This window comes from Eutrema salsugineum, unplaced genomic scaffold (genome assembly GCF_000478725.1).
Source record: "Eutrema salsugineum unplaced genomic scaffold, Eutsalg1_0 scaffold_1, whole genome shotgun sequence".
NCBI lineage: Eukaryota > Viridiplantae > Streptophyta > Magnoliopsida > Brassicales > Brassicaceae > Eutrema > Eutrema salsugineum.
In genome coordinates, this window is record NW_006256909.1 from 2,812,901 (window position 1) to 2,828,023 (window position 15,123).

The 15,123-nt window shown below is 39.4% G+C and overlaps 3 protein-coding genes across 3 annotated transcripts; all 3 read left to right on the forward strand.

The window, feature by feature from the left end:
* Nucleotides 1-62: 62 nt before the first annotated feature.
* On the forward strand, nt 63-2,320 carry LOC18029404 (cell division cycle 20.1, cofactor of APC complex). The gene is made up of 5 exons (XM_006412310.2): nt 63-404; nt 555-836; nt 936-1,205; nt 1,300-1,881; nt 1,982-2,320. Exons 1-5 carry the CDS (start codon nt 309-311, stop codon nt 2,123-2,125), a joined length of 1,374 nt encoding a protein of 457 aa, XP_006412373.1. The 5' UTR covers nt 63-308; the 3' UTR covers nt 2,126-2,320.
* Nucleotides 2,321-2,856: 536 nt separating this feature from the next.
* Nucleotides 2,857-4,813, forward strand: LOC18029405 (eukaryotic translation initiation factor 3 subunit K). Its single transcript, XM_006412311.2, has 8 exons — nt 2,857-3,060; nt 3,235-3,291; nt 3,376-3,426; nt 3,510-3,572; nt 3,848-3,898; nt 3,975-4,041; nt 4,131-4,213; nt 4,442-4,813. The coding sequence occupies exons 1-8, from the start codon at nt 2,941-2,943 to the stop codon at nt 4,634-4,636; spliced, it is 687 nt and encodes a 228-aa protein (XP_006412374.1). The 5' UTR covers nt 2,857-2,940; the 3' UTR covers nt 4,637-4,813.
* Nucleotides 4,814-5,856: 1,043 nt separating this feature from the next.
* On the forward strand, nt 5,857-14,674 carry LOC18029406 (1-phosphatidylinositol-3-phosphate 5-kinase FAB1A). Its single transcript, XM_006412312.2, has 12 exons — nt 5,857-5,990; nt 6,332-7,288; nt 7,455-8,177; nt 8,840-8,993; nt 9,142-9,486; nt 9,598-10,383; nt 10,743-11,071; nt 11,409-11,532; nt 11,628-11,792; nt 12,134-13,558; nt 13,750-14,016; nt 14,103-14,674. The coding sequence occupies exons 2-12, from the start codon at nt 6,678-6,680 to the stop codon at nt 14,442-14,444; spliced, it is 5,271 nt and encodes a 1,756-aa protein (XP_006412375.1). The 5' UTR covers nt 5,857-5,990; nt 6,332-6,677; the 3' UTR covers nt 14,445-14,674.
* The last annotated feature ends 449 nt before the right edge of the window (nt 14,675-15,123 follow it).

Genomic DNA, 15,123 nt, shown 5'->3' on the forward strand with positions numbered 1-15,123 from the left:
CGAAAACCCTAAATTGGCTCAACTGCTTTAAATTGAACCCAAATTTGCACACCTTTCTCCATCAATTCAATCTGCTCTTCTCTCTTTCTCATCATTAGCGACGAACAACTCGTCGCTCTCTCTCTCCCTTCGCTCGAATTTACGAACGCTTCCTTCTCCGCAGGCTTTATTTGATTCGTCTCTGATCTAATTTCGTTTAATTGCTTAGAAAGTTTATATCTTTTAATCCCTTTCGTCTATCATCGCTATCGTGTTATCTGTTTCTTTGTGTTTGTGTTTTTTTTTGTTCTTCTCTGTGTTTTGTAACAATGGATGCAGGTATGAGCACATCTTCGCACTTGAAGGCGCAGGCTCGGTTCCCACTTCAAGAACACTTTCTTCCCAGGAAAAACTCCAAGGAAAATGTGAGTCTTTAATTGTTATACGATTCCTATCTGCAGAATAAGGGTTTCGATCTGCGAATTGTCGATTTTGTTGGTTTTCAATTGGGTTAGATAATATAAGATCTGTGGTATTGGATGAATTGTACTGATTTGCTTTTTGTGTTCAACCAGCTGGACAGATTCATACCCAACAGATCAGCCATGGATTTCGACTATGCTCACTACGCACTCACCGAAGGAAGAAAAGGTAAAGATCAAGCAGCAGCAGCGGTAAGCTCACCATCCAGAGAGGCCTACAGGAAGCAGCTTGCTGAGACGATGAATCTAAATCACACCCGGATTCTCGCCTTCAGGAACAAACCTCAAGCTCCGGTCGAGTTGCTTCCCACCGACCACTCTGCTTCTCTTAACCAACAACCCAAATCCGTAAAGCCTCGCAGATACATTCCTCAGGTATGCTATGTGTTTATTCGTAGTAAAGATCCTTGCTTACTTGTTGCTTTGGAGTTGTATTGATCTGTTGTTTAAACTTTGTGTTTGTTGTTGTACTAGTCTTCTGAGAGGACATTGGATGCACCTGACATTGTGGATGACTTCTACCTCAACTTGCTTGACTGGGGAAGTGCTAATGTCTTAGCCATAGCGTTGGGCCACACTGTTTATCTGTGGGATGCTTCCACTGGTTCCACATCTGAGCTTGTCACCATTGATGAGGAGAAAGGACCTGTGACCAGTATCAACTGGGCACCTGATGGTCGTCATGTTGCAATTGGGCTCAACAACTCTGAAGTGCAACTGTGGGATTCTGCATCCAACCGTCAAGTAATTTACAAAAGTCCCTCTCTTTTCTGTTTAGATATAAGATCCTCTGTTTTGTCATTTTCTTAAGCTGATGTGTGTTGGTCTTTTCCTGCAGCTGAGAACATTGAAGGGTGGTCACCAGTCAAGAGTAGGATCATTGGCATGGAACAATCACATCCTGACAACCGGAGGGATGGATGGACAGATCGTCAACAACGATGTTCGGATCAGATCACACGTAGTGGAAACCTACAGGGGTCACACTCAAGAGGTTTGTGGTCTGAAGTGGTCAGGTTCTGGACAACAACTAGCAAGTGGTGGCAACGACAATGTTGTACACATATGGGATCGTTCTGTCGCCTCCTCAAACTCGACCACGCAATGGCTGCACAGGCTTGAAGAACATACATCTGCAGTTAAAGCCCTTGCTTGGTGCCCTTTCCAAGCGAATTTGCTTGCAACTGGTGGTGGTGGTGGAGATAGAACGATCAAGTTCTGGAACACTCACACAGGAGCTTGTTTGAATTCAGTAGACACTGGCTCCCAAGTTTGTTCTTTGTTATGGAGCAAGAATGAAAGAGAGTTGCTTAGCTCACATGGGTTTACACAGAACCAGCTCACGCTTTGGAAGTACCCATCTATGGTGAAAATGGCAGAGCTCAGTGGTCATACATCAAGAGTTCTATACATGGCCCAGGTAAAGAGAAAAAAACTTTTTTCTTTAGCTGCTGAAAGTGGTTTGAGTTTTTTGAGGTCTTTAGTTCTAAAAGTTGTGTTGTTTGCTGTGTTTTCTACAGAGTCCAGATGGTTGTACCGTAGCTTCAGCAGCAGGAGACGAGACTCTGAGGTTCTGGAATGTTTTTGGAGTGCCAGAGATCGCCAAAAAAGCTGCTCCAAAAGCAGCCCATGAGCCATTTTCTCATGTGAATCGTATTCGTTGAAACTGTGAAGCCGTACAACAAAGAAAGCCACTGATTGTTACAGAAGAAAACTGCTTTTTTTTTTTATCTCGGGATTCATTCTTCATGAACTGTAATCTGTATCGACAGCTAAAGTGCATATTGTACATGAAAGTTGTGGAGTCAAACTTAATTGCTTGTATATATAGAATTTAAATAGAAAGATTTTGATTGTTACACTCTTAAGGATATCCGCATTTATTATTCCTCCAACACGTTTAGTAACTTGTACATTCACACATTCTACTGGAGTAGTTGATTAAGCTTCGAATTGGCTCGGGAATTTGCCTTTTCGAATTCAGGTTTCTGATTATGTGGATATTTATAACGTCATCAATATAGACATGATGTCACTCTTATTTTTATCAAGCTATTCTTTGTATGAAGTTTTATGATTTAGGAATTGGAGCTTTTTTTGTTTTCTAGACTTGGACTTAAGTTTGGTCACCAAAGCAAGAAACATCGACTCAGAGCCTGGGCCTAAGAAAGAAGAAGATAATTGATGATGATGATTTATTGATATTGTATCATTCTGTAACATTTAATAGTAGTATAACATGCAGTAAACATGTATCCTAAATATCATCAATCCTAATTACCAAACATATCTTAAACGTCTCTATTATTTTAATTTAATCCTAAAACTTTGTCAATTGACCGGTTAGCCCAGAGGATAAAGCGTCGTCGTTTTGCTCTTAAACCCTAGATCCATCTCAGCCGCGAATCACACCTCTGCACATCCTCAGTAATCAATCTATCGAGCAGGAAGAGAAACAGAGAAAGAGAAAGAAGGAGAGATGGGAAAAGAGATCGAGTCCCCGAAGGAACAGAGTTCTTACACCGTTGAGCAGCTCGTCGCCGTCAATCCTTTCAACCCAGAAATCTTGCCTGATCTCGAAAACTACGTTAACGAACAGGTTCCATTACGATTTTCCCAAAAAAAAATTGGGGATTGCTTTCAAATTGATATTAGCATTTCGCTGGATTCTAATTTCGGAGTAGTTCAATAGATTTCTCCTTGGTTTTTATCAAATTGTTTGAAGGTTATGCATTGGAATGTAATGAGCTATTGGTTTCGTTATGATTTTCAGGTTACGTCAAAAACGTATAGTCTGGATGCAAACCTATGCTTACTTCGGCTCTATCAGGTACTCTACTTGTTCATTAGATTGACCTGTCCAAAGTATTTCTAGCATCTCCTAACTTTTACTGGTTTTGTATCTTATATGCAGTTTGAGCCTGAGCGCATGAACACTCATATCGTGACTCGAATCTTGGTCAAGGTAATGCAGACCACTTTCTGATTAGCCATGTTTGTTGGCTTTTAAGTACTCTCTGTGATTTTTTTTTTCTTTCTTTTTCAAAGGCTCTTATGGCTATGCCAACTCCGGACTTCAGCCTTTGCCTCTTCCTGATTCCCGAAAGAGTGGTAATGTTCTTCATATTGCGTGCGCATATTTCGAGTTGATTCAACACCAGTTCACAGATAAAGATTTATCAAATGTTTCTTCAGTCGGCGATGACCTACAAATGAACTAGATTGAGTATTTGAATCAGTAGTACTCAAATTATTGTGCTACTCGAAGTTCTTTCAGTCAGCTCAGTCTTTGTATCGAATATTCATGATGAAGCTTGAGTGTCAAACTGTCAGTGGTTTGGAATCGTGAAAATTAATAGATGACCTTGATTGAATTGTGTTTTCAGCAAATGGAGGAGCAGTTCAAAGCACTAATTGTTCTCTCACACTACCTTGAGGTATGCCAACATTAATGTTTGTTGAGAGCCGAGAACGTGTCTATTGAGTATTTAAAACACTTGTTTGCTTTTGCAGACCGGGAGGTTCCAACAGTTTTGGGATGAAGCTGCCAAGAACCGTCACATTCTTGAGGCTGTTCCAGGTAACAAATTTCTACGATCTAAATTAGGCACCATCTATTCATTTGATGATTATGTGTAGATGTGTTATATGGGAGAGATTAAATTGCAGGTTTTGAGCAAGCTATCCAAGCATATGCAAGTCACCTTCTTAGCTTAAGCTACCAAAAGGTTCCAAGATCCGTGCTTGCCGAGGTATGATGTTGGGTTTATGATTCTTGATACATTGCCTGCTTCTCACCTTTGGATTAGCTTAAGTTATCAAAATTGTAGAACTGTTGGATGGAAGTAAAGTCTGTCACTTTTGTATAACTTTTCTGTTAAGAACTATTATTCACAACAGAGTTTTGGTAATCTATTACGTTGACCTTTGCTTGTCGATAGATGCCGTTGCTCATTAGTTATGAACAATTTTTTACACAGGCTGTTAACATGGATGGTGCAACGCTAGACAAGTTCATTGAGCACCAAGTGAATAACAGTGGATGGATTGTTGAGAAAGAAGATGGAAGTGTCGTCTTACCACAAAATGAATTTAACCATCCGGAGCTTAAGAAAAATACAGGTGAGAATGTACCCTTGGAACACATCGCCCGCATCTTCCCCATCCTTGGTTAAACCCAGTCCCGGCTCTAACGCATGGCTTGGCCTCAATTAGTGATGCACTACTATCTTAATTAACCTGATGTCTGTTTTGAGTATTTTCCCTTTATGTAGAGGACTACCTCCTCATGAAACACTTATCAAAGAACAATGTATTGAATTTCTTTCTTAAATCACTATTTTCTCTCTTCTCACGATTTTTGTAGTGATATTTTTCGAGGTCCCAAAAAGCTCTGTTGAAAAAGTTCAGCAATCATCCTCTTTTGTTTTTTGTTTTTTCTTCTTTTACAAAAAAACAACCCAAGGTCTCTTGGAATATGGGAACGGGCAGGGCAATGCATAATTAAGGTCGTGGAAATACAACCATCAACAACTATATGCATTATTTCTTGTCCTCTCAGCATCCGAACATTGACAGCCATCCATTTCGAAGCTTACTCACGTGTTTGACAACAAATCATATCACGTGCTCCTTTTTATCCTTTCCCATGCATATATTTTGACTCCCCATTTTTTCTACTTTCTTAACAAATTAAAAAAAAAAATGATTTCAAAGACCATAAACCTCAAAAAAAAAATTAATAACCTTCGGTCTTATGTACTTTGTACGGTAAAATAGGTAATAATGGTATTTTATAGTGGTAATAAACTACAGATTCTATTTGAATTGCTTAACAATTACTACTAGTTAACAACGTTGGCAAAGACAGATCTGGCTATGAAGGGGTTGGGTTTAACTATCTTCCTTCGTCTGCCAGTTTCTCGTTCCTCTGATAACCGGATTGAAGGTTAGAGTCGAGTTCGGAGGTCCGGCGATGGGCTGGCGTGCCGGTATCGGCGAATACGGTGGGATCGAGGACTTCCCACTATTGGCGAACCGTAAACCATTGTTTGGTTCTTTTGGTTTTTGTTTAATTTCAATTTTCTGTAAACCATTTCTAATTCCCGGTTTGGGTTGATTAATATAATATTTAAAAAAAAAAAAAAAAAAAAAAACAACGTTGGCAAAGGAAAGTTTAGTAACGAACTTTTTATTGTATTCAACTTCAGTTACGTATATGATCACTTGATCAGATAAGAAGTTCAATATGTCGACCAATATAATGAACCAAATTTTGATATTATATTTGTCGACATAATGATCTTTTTTATTAATATGTTAATCTAAATCATATACGTAACTGAAGTGAAATATAATTATTATATTTGAGATACGTGTCGGAGATAATGATGTAGGGAATACGTGAATCAAAAGTGAAATAGAGAAGGCAACAAAGATCAGAGAGGTCGTGAACAGAAAAAACGGGAGAAACCCAATACGACAAAGAAAGCCAAGGAGCTGAAGAAGAAACTGCAATTCTTCGTTTATGTAACCATTCAATTTTATTCAATTCTTCTTCTTCTTCTTCTTCTTCTATTTTGTATTCAATCAATTTGAAACTCTCTTTTTTTTTTTGTTCCTTTCTCCTTCGAGAAAATCGAGGAATCTGTTTCCCCTTTCCATTTTCTCAGCCTCGCACTTTCTCTCAGATTATGGATATGTTTCGTCGAATTGATTTCAAATCTTATCCATAAGAAATTTTGCGCCTTTTGTATTTTGGTTTTTGTTAACCGTTTTCTTGAATTTCTATGTTTGTTTCCTCTTTTATCTGGTTTCTTTCCAATTAAACAAAAATTAAAAATCGTTTCTTTCTTTCTCGTGTTCTTTAGCATTCATCGGAGTTTCGTGACAGCGAGAGGTGCTCCTTTCGGGGGTTTAAAGATTCGCATTTTGTTGATTCTGGATTCAGAAACAAGAACATGAGTTTGAGAAATTGAAATCGAGACCACGGTATTTTAGGGATCTTATGATCTTGAAGCGTGCATAAAATTTCTGGATTTTTCAAGCTGAGAGTGACCCAGTGTGACTTGGTCGAAGGCATCTAATTTCAAAGCTGAAGCTTTTGCTGATTTTGGTGGCTCAAAAATCCGCTTTAGGGATCGAGGGATAAGACTTAATGCGATTAAGCAGATGGGTGTTTCGCCATGACTCTCCTTTCTGTTGGAGATTCAATAAATGGACTCACCAGATAACAAAGTTCCTGGCTTTGTTGATATAGTCAAATCATGGATCCCTAGGAAGAGCGAGTCCTCACATATGTCGAGGGATTTTTGGATGCCTGACCAGAGCTGTCCTGTGTGTTACGAGTGTGATGCTCAGTTCACTGTCTTTAACCGAAGACATCATTGCCGGCTTTGTGGCCGAGTATTTTGTGCGAAATGCGCTGCGAATTCTATTCCATCTCCATCAGATGAAACCAAGGATAGTCATGAGGAATCAGAAAGGATCAGGGTTTGTAATTACTGCTACAAACAATGGGAACAAGGGATTGTTCCTCCTGATAATGGGGCTTCTATTATTAGCCCTCATTTTAGTTCATCTCCTTCTGCTAGAAGCGTGGCAAGTACTACCTCCATTCGGACCTCTAACAGTAGCAATTGCACCGTTGATTCAACTGCTGGGCCTTCCCCTAGACCCAAAATGAATCCTCGAGCTAGCCATCATGTCTCTTCAAACATGGATTTTGACAAGTCTGAACAGCACAGTGCATCATCGCATAGAAGCTCAGATCCCTATGGGCGTGTGTTAGATTCTTCTCAGAATCCAGTTGAATTCTTTGTCAACAGGTAATTTCTTTTGTCTTGTGTGTGTACACCTTTACCTTGTAGCTTCTGTTATCTGCTGTCTTTTATAGTTCCGCCACCAAGTGTGTGTGTTATACGAGATCTTTAACAATGATTTAATGTTGTCGTAGTATGATGAGTTGCTCTTTTTTTTTTTTGGGACTGGTAGTGGCAGGAGTGATGGTGAAGCTGATGATGAGGACGATTATCACTCTGATTATGCACAGTCTTACTCGCAAGGAAATGACTACTATGGTGCCATCAGTCTCGATGAAGTTGATCGTATCTATGGGTCACATGAAGCTCATGATGTTGGAGTAAACATGGAGTCAAACATCGAAAGTTGTTTGCCCCTTGATCAAGATCTTGACGCACTGAATACAGAGACGATAGATAAAACAAGACGGCAGGCAGATGGATGGAGTGATGGGAAGGAGGGAAGCCCTCCTTGTGAAGAGTCGTTTGAGCCTGAAGTAGTGGATTTTGAGAGCGATGGGCTCTTATGGCTACCTCCAGAGCCAGAGAATGAAGAAGACGAAAGAGAAGCAGTGTTATCTGATGACGACTGTGATGAAGGTGATAGAGGTGATTGGGGGTACCTGCGCCCATCAAATAGCTTTAAAGATAAGGAATTCCACTCGAGGGACAAGTCTAGTGGTGCTATGAAAAATGTTGTTGAAGGGCACTTTAGGGCTTTAGTAGCACAACTTTTGGAGGTCGATAATCTACCCATGGTCAACGAAGGCGATAATGAGGGCTGGCTTGATATAATTACATCATTGTCCTGGGAGGCTGCAACACTTCTTAAGCCAGATACTAGCAAAAGTGGAGGAATGGATCCAGGAGGATATGTGAAGGTTAAATGCATCCCTTGTGGACGTCGCAGTGAGAGGTGAATTTTGGGACTCCTTAATTGGGATTTACTGTTCTAGATACATTTGTGATTTTCTAAAGAAATCAAATATCACTCATGCTTTTGAACTGTATGTTTGAATTTCTGTGCAATTGCGTCATGGTTGAAAAATTCATCCATTCTCCTTTAGGATTAACTTGAATGACATTTATCTGGAGTTACAAGAGATTGTGTTCCTGGATTGGCCTTCATCAATAATCATTACCTAGATGTTCACATTTTATACATGTAGCATGAAGAATGTTTAACACCTCTATTCAGTTTCTAGGATATATTCCCTTGTGTTTTTCTTTTTCTTTTTTGGTTTCCATATCCTGTTTCTGGCTGCTGGTCTGATCGTAGGTGAGTAACATTAGTTAGGAATTGCAAAATAAAGACGGCTTCGTTTCTTTTATTTTTGAATTGCTTTATTTTGTTTTGCCATAGTCCAATGAGAAAGTATGCCCCCGAAATTTTTCCAAAAGCTTACAGAGTTTTGAGCTTTTATTTCTCTATAGTCTATTCTTGATAATTTCACTGCCTTAAGTCCAGTTGAAAACATAAAATTTTCTTAGTATGGTCACTGCTTTTAAGATTTATATCTCAGTCGATTGACTGCTAATCTCTTCAGTACTGATTGGACTGTAATGTCATTTTCTTAGTCTGGTCGTGAGAGGAGTTGTTTGTAAGAAAAATGTGGCTCATCGACGAATGACTTCAAAGATTGAGAAGCCGCGTTTGCTAATTCTTGGAGGAGCTCTGGAGTATCAACGCATCTCTAACCAGTTGTCAAGCTTTGACACTTTGTTGCAACAGGTATGTATCCGTTCATTTTTCCCTATGACCATGGACATGATTCCTTAATCTAAAAGAGAAGGAAAATCATATTCTATCACTTTAGACTTCAGAGGAGTAGGCGGTTAAAATTTCTCTGCATTATTGAAGGCTATCTCTGGTGTTTCAGGAAATGGATCATTTGAAGATGGCTGTTGCCAAAATTGACTCTCACAATCCCGACATTCTCTTGGTGGAGAAGTCTGTCTCGCGGTTTGCGCAGGAATATCTTCTTGCAAAGGACATATCTCTCGTTTTGAATATAAAGAGGCCCCTTCTAGAGCGCATATCCCGCTGCACTGGTGCGCAGATTGTCCCTTCGATTGACCAGCTCACATCACCAAAGTTGGGATATTGTGACCTGTTCCATGTGGAAAAATTTGTCGAGAAACATGTTAATCCTGGTCAAAGTGTGAAGAAATTGGCAAAGACTTTAATGTACTTTGATGGTTGCCCCAAGCCTTTGGGCTGTACAGTAAGTTCCACAATATTCTTAGGTGTTTCAGACATGACATACGTGACCTATTATTATGCTTACGATATATCTGATCAAAATAAGTTTTAAGATTTTTTTTTTCTTTTTCAGATATTGCTCAAGGGGGCACATGAAGATGAACTAAAAAGGGTGAAACATGTGATCCAGTATGGAGTTTTTGCTGCATATCACTTGGCTCTTGAGACATCTTTCCTAGCTGATGAAGGTGCTTCCCTTCCAGAACTTCCTCTGCAGACCCCAATTACAGTGGCTTTACCTGATAAACCATCAACGATTAACAGATCAATATCCACAATACCTGGTTTTACTGCATCAAGTGCTGAAAAGTCTCCAACTACTGAATTAATGGGTGAGCCACATAAAGTCAATTGCGACGTTACTGGTAATTTTGCTTCTAGTAAGACTCATTTGCAAGGAAAATTGGATGGAAACGACAGGACTGACCCTTCTGAAAGACTGCTTCACAACACGGATACTGTTTACTGTAAGCCTCCAGAAATTATTACCTCTAAGGACGATGGGTTAGTTCATACTTTAGAACCCAGGCAGCTATCATTTCACACGGAAGAAGCTTCTGTTCAAAAAGATCAGTGGTCTGTTTTACCCTGTGCCACAGAACAAGTCAGTGATAGTGCTTACACTAATGAATCTACAATAAAAGGAGATCAAAATTGTAGTAGACACGAACAGATGGACTCTTCAAAAGGAGACTTTCTTCCGTCAGCTTCTGACCATCAAAGCATATTGGTTTCCTTATCAACAAGATGTGTATGGAAGGGATCTGTGTGTGAGCGGGCTCATCTACTTCGTATTAAATATTATGGGAGCTTTGACAAACCTTTAGGACGATTCTTAAGGGATAATCTCTTTGATCAGGTACCTTTCATTTGTAATTTATTTTGTTTCTTCTATGGCTTCTTTACACATCATTCTTCTTTTCGCCAATGTTTAGGAAATCAAACTCCTATGAAACCTAGTGGACAACCTAATTATTTTTGACATGGATAACTGTGGGACTAATTTATAAAGTTTCTACTAATCATTAAAGAAATCCATGAAATAGTAGAATAACTTTAGGAGAGAGAAAGACTGGAGGGAAAAGCAGAAAATGAAATTAAAAATGGTTTAAAGATTCCTGGCTAATTAAATGTGAAGACCAGAAGTTATGAAGCCTACCATCTTGCTATATACTTCTGGTTGTAAATAGCTGAGGCTTGCATTATTCTCTTGTTTAGGATCGTTCTTGCCCGTCATGTGCGATGCCAGCAGAAGCACACATTCATAGTTATACTCATAGGCAAGGTAGTCTGACAATATCTGTTAAAAAACTGCCTGAATTGCTACCTGGGCAACGCGAGGGAAAAATTTGGATGTGGCATCGGTGCCTGAAATGTCCTCGGACCAACGGCTTTCCTCCAGCCACACGCAGAATTGTTATGTCAGATGCTGCGTGGGGCCTGTCTTTTGGCAAATTTTTGGAGCTGAGCTTCTCTAACCATGCTGCAGCTAGTCGTGTGGCCAACTGTGGTCATTCACTTCACAGAGACTGTCTACGTTTCTATGGGTATGAATAGATCTGCTTATTAATTATCACTTTCGCTGTGGAATGTTTTAACCATTCTTCTGTTTCGCTTGGTTTTGTTACATGTTACTGATATCTCTTTTCCATGTCTTGTTTGCTTTTTTAGCTAATGGAGTCAGACTTAGTATGTAATATACAATATACATTACGTCAGATATAATGTCCATATAAGCTCTGCATAATTAGTTGTGGTGGTCATTCACGTCTCGCCGTGTAATCAATATAGCAAATGTCAGTATATGTTTGAGGGTTGTAACTATGTGTTAAGCAAGCATGAATTCGTATGTACTGATTATCTGATATATTTTCCTTACTGCAGTTTTGGGAGAATGGTGGCTTGCTTCCGCTATGCTTCAATCAATATATTTGCAGTTTTTCTGCCACCAGCAAAACTTGAGTTTAACTATGAAAACCAGGAATGGCTCCAAAAGGAATCAAAAGAGGTTACAAGTTTCCTACATTTTTTATTGAATATTTGTATATATTCAACAAAGCCAGGAGTCTTATTTTACTTCTTTGTCTTGGTTCTGTACAATAGGTGATTATAAAAGCGGACGTCCTTTTTAATGAGGTTCAGGAGGCACTTAGTCAGATTTCTGCGAAAACAGTGGATGCAAATTCCAAGGACAGCACTCCCAACAAGATAAAGCTCTCTCTTGAAGAACTTGCAGGACTTCTGGAGCAACGTAAAAAGGAATATAAGGTAGCCTGTCATACATTCGTCAACAGAGTTGAGGAAGAAACAGAGTTGCATTAAGAACATTTTAATGAAATTTGCTTAGTTAAGAAAAAAAAGTAAAAGCAGTAGGGGGCACGTGACCCCGTTCGGTCATACATTCGTCCGCTGTTGGTTTTGCTCAAAAAGGGATCTGACTTTATTTCTGAACTATTTTAGAGTTTGTCACCTGATCCGCTAGCCTTTAGAGGATCTAGTCTTTTACCCTTCCCTTGCATTAAAAACCTGGAATCCTTTCCTACAGTGTTGGATGATTTTTTCTGTTGCCCCTATACGCAATACTGATTAAGGCTGTTGCTGGTTTTCAGGAATCATTGCAGCAAATGCTAAGTATGTTTAAGGATGGACAACCTGCTATTGATATCCTTCTGATAAATAAACTTCGAAGACTGATACTTTTCGATTCATATGCTTGGGATGAATGCCTAGCAGGGGCTGCCAGCATGGTAAGAAATAATTATTCTGAAGCTCTGAGAAATTCTGCCCCAAAATTTATGGGTCAGAAGCTCGGTGATGAAAAAGTAAGCTCGAGATCAACCCATGTTGCAAGTAGTAATGACTCCCTTCCCCAGGATGCGGAGTCTGATAAGTCTCTTAACCAGGGTAAATTACTTGCTGATGTCAACGGAAAAGGTGCTATTCCTGAAGAGGTAGGCTCAGACATGCCTCCGGATTATAGGATGGAGTTAGAATCTAGTGAAGGTGGTAAAGAAAATTTTGTGGAGCCTTCGCAGGTTGTTAGAACAGTACTTACTGAGAGTCAGTCCCAAGCAGCAGACTTATCTGATACTCTTGATGCAGCATGGATAGGTGAACAAACTGCTTCCGAGAATGGTATTTCTCGTCCGGCTAGCAGAGCTGCTTCAGCAAATGGAACTCAGACTTCTGATTTATGGCTGTCGGATTCAGAAAGTGGGCTGACCTTTAAAGGAGGCGCAACCAATGAGGAACATACAATACAAATACAGATGCCTTCTCCTAGTTTTTACTATTCACTCAACAAGAATTATTCGCTTAACTCTCGCAAGCATATTATGGCTGAAGACCGGCCTTATTATGTTTCTTCATATAGAGAGCTTGAATGGCGAAGTGGTGCAAGGCTGCTGCTTCCTCTGGGAATTAATGAGTTGGTACTGCCAGTATATGATGACGAACCTACCAGTATTATAGCGTATGCCCTTACATCATCAGAATATAACGCCCAGATGTCTGGATCAGATAAGGCAAGAGACCGCTTGGATAGTGGAGGTTCCTTTTCACTTTTTGATTCTGTAAATCTTCTCTCATTGAACTCTTTGAGCGACTTGTCAGTTGACATGAGTAGAAGCCTTAGCTCTGCTGATGAACAAGTGTCGCAGCTGCTGCATTCATATTTGTATTTGAAAGATCTGCATGCTAGAGTTTCGTTTACAGATGAAGGTCCTCCTGGGAAAGTGAAGTACTCTGTGACGTGTTATTATGCGAAGGAATTTGAAGCCCTGAGGAAGATTTGCTGTCCTTCAGAAACTGATTTCATAAGATCCCTTGGTCGATGTAGAAAATGGGGAGCACAGGGTGGAAAAAGCAACGTCTTCTTTGCAAAAACTTTGGATGACCGTTTTATCATCAAACAAGTTACAAAGACAGAGCTTGAATCCTTCATCAAATTTGGGCCAGCTTACTTCAAATACCTGACTGATTCCATCTGTAGTAAAAGCCCTACAAGCCTTGCAAAGATCTTAGGCATCTATCAGGTACCAAAAATAACACAATATAATTAAAGATTCTTCTGCATTTACGTTAGTTTATTGGTAATCTCTTTGCACTAAATTTTTTTTTGAGAATGCTGTGGGTATATCTTGTTTGATTCAAACCGCGATTTGTCTTGTTACCTATTTTGTTGACATATAATTAGACCCATAATGCTTTGCTAAAATCTTTAAAGGTCTCATCCAAACACCTTAAAGGAGGAAAAGAGTTCAAAATGGATGTCTTGGTTATGGAGAATCTTCTGTTCAAGCGTAACTTCGCTAGGCTTTATGACCTTAAAGGCTCAACTCGTGCCCGTTACAATCCCGATACAAGTGGTAGCAATACAGTTTTGCTGGACCAGAATCTAGTTGAAGCAATGCCGACATCTCCAATATTTGTTGGGAGCAAGGCAAAACGGCTTCTTGAAAGAGCAGTCTGGAATGATACATCCTTTCTTGCTGTAAGTTTCCAGTTCCTCTCTTTTTTATACCGTTTTGATTTAGTTCTTGGGACTTACAAAGTCTTGCTTTGTTTCTGTGGTTGAAGTCGATTCACGTAATGGATTACTCCTTACTAGTCGGAGTAGATGAGGAACGAAACGAACTAGTTCTAGGAACTATCGATTTCATGAGGCAGTACACTTGGGACAAACATCTGGAAACTTGGGTGAAGACTTCAGGTCTACTTGGAGGACCCAAGAACTCATCTCCCACAGTGATATCGCCGCAGCAATACAAGAAACGTTTCAGGAAAGCGATGACGGCTTATTTTCTGATGGTTCCTGATCAATGGTCGCCTGCCACAGTTGTGCCAGGCAACAGTTCTTCAGCAGATGTGAAGGAGGAAGAAGAGAGAAACAATCTTCAAGGTATTGGTAACAACTCCTGAATCATTCTGCAAGACATACACAATATTCAGTTAGCAAATATATATTCTAGCAATGGCTTCTTCTAGGCTTTAGTTTTTTGTTATTTGAAAATGGTCTTTGGGTAATGCCTGTTTATGTTTTACCCTTAGCCTTAAGTGGCCTATGGCTCTTCCATCGCCTTTGCATCAGAAGTAATAAAGCAAGATGCAATTGTACATACAATGCTTCTCTATCTTTTAGTTATTCGTTACTTTTGTTTGTTAACAATTTGCACATATCAAAGCTCTCTAATACTGTATATTTTTTTTATTTTTCTTGGACATTTTTTTGTCTAAAATTGCAAAATGCAATCCCCTTTACTAAGCGCTAAAAAATTTATAGTCCCAACCAACCCCAAAAATCAGTGTTTTCAACATTAAAGAGAGAAACAAAAAACTTAGAGAAAACCAATTTACTAAAAAAGGTCTCATTTTGGGTTATTGTAAATTGGACTAGAACGGGCCAGTTCAATAGCCTAACACCTCCATATGTGATCAGCAGAGATGTGACAACCATTTGCCCTAATGGCCCAAAATGAAGAAATAATTTTGACTTCTTTTGACTTGTAAGTCTAAACGCATTACTTTTATTGTTTCATATAGGAAGCTAAAAATAGAAGGCGTGAAATTGGCTCATCAGACAAACAATAGGCATCAATCC

Excerpts from the sequence above, each read along its gene's own strand:
- LOC18029404 (XM_006412310.2), top strand. The coding sequence starts at position 309 with ATGGATGCAGGTATGAGCACATCTTCGCACTTGAAGGCGCAGGCTCGG. Across the intron at positions 405-554 it reads GGAAAAACTCCAAGGAAAAT|CTGGACAGATTCATACCCAA; the intron begins GTGAGTCTTTAA and ends GTGTTCAACCAG. Across the intron at positions 1,882-1,981 it reads GAGTTCTATACATGGCCCAG|AGTCCAGATGGTTGTACCGT; the intron begins GTAAAGAGAAAA and ends TGTTTTCTACAG.
- LOC18029405 (XM_006412311.2), top strand. The coding sequence starts at position 2,941 with ATGGGAAAAGAGATCGAGTCCCCGAAGGAACAGAGTTCTTACACCGTT. Across the intron at positions 3,061-3,234 it reads AAAACTACGTTAACGAACAG|GTTACGTCAAAAACGTATAG; the intron begins GTTCCATTACGA and ends TATGATTTTCAG. Across the intron at positions 3,427-3,509 it reads TGACTCGAATCTTGGTCAAG|GCTCTTATGGCTATGCCAAC; the intron begins GTAATGCAGACC and ends TCTTTTTCAAAG.
- LOC18029406 (XM_006412312.2), top strand. The coding sequence starts at position 6,678 with ATGGACTCACCAGATAACAAAGTTCCTGGCTTTGTTGATATAGTCAAA. Across the intron at positions 11,072-11,408 it reads GACTGTCTACGTTTCTATGG|TTTTGGGAGAATGGTGGCTT; the intron begins GTATGAATAGAT and ends TCCTTACTGCAG. Across the intron at positions 11,793-12,133 it reads AACGTAAAAAGGAATATAAG|GAATCATTGCAGCAAATGCT; the intron begins GTAGCCTGTCAT and ends GCTGGTTTTCAG.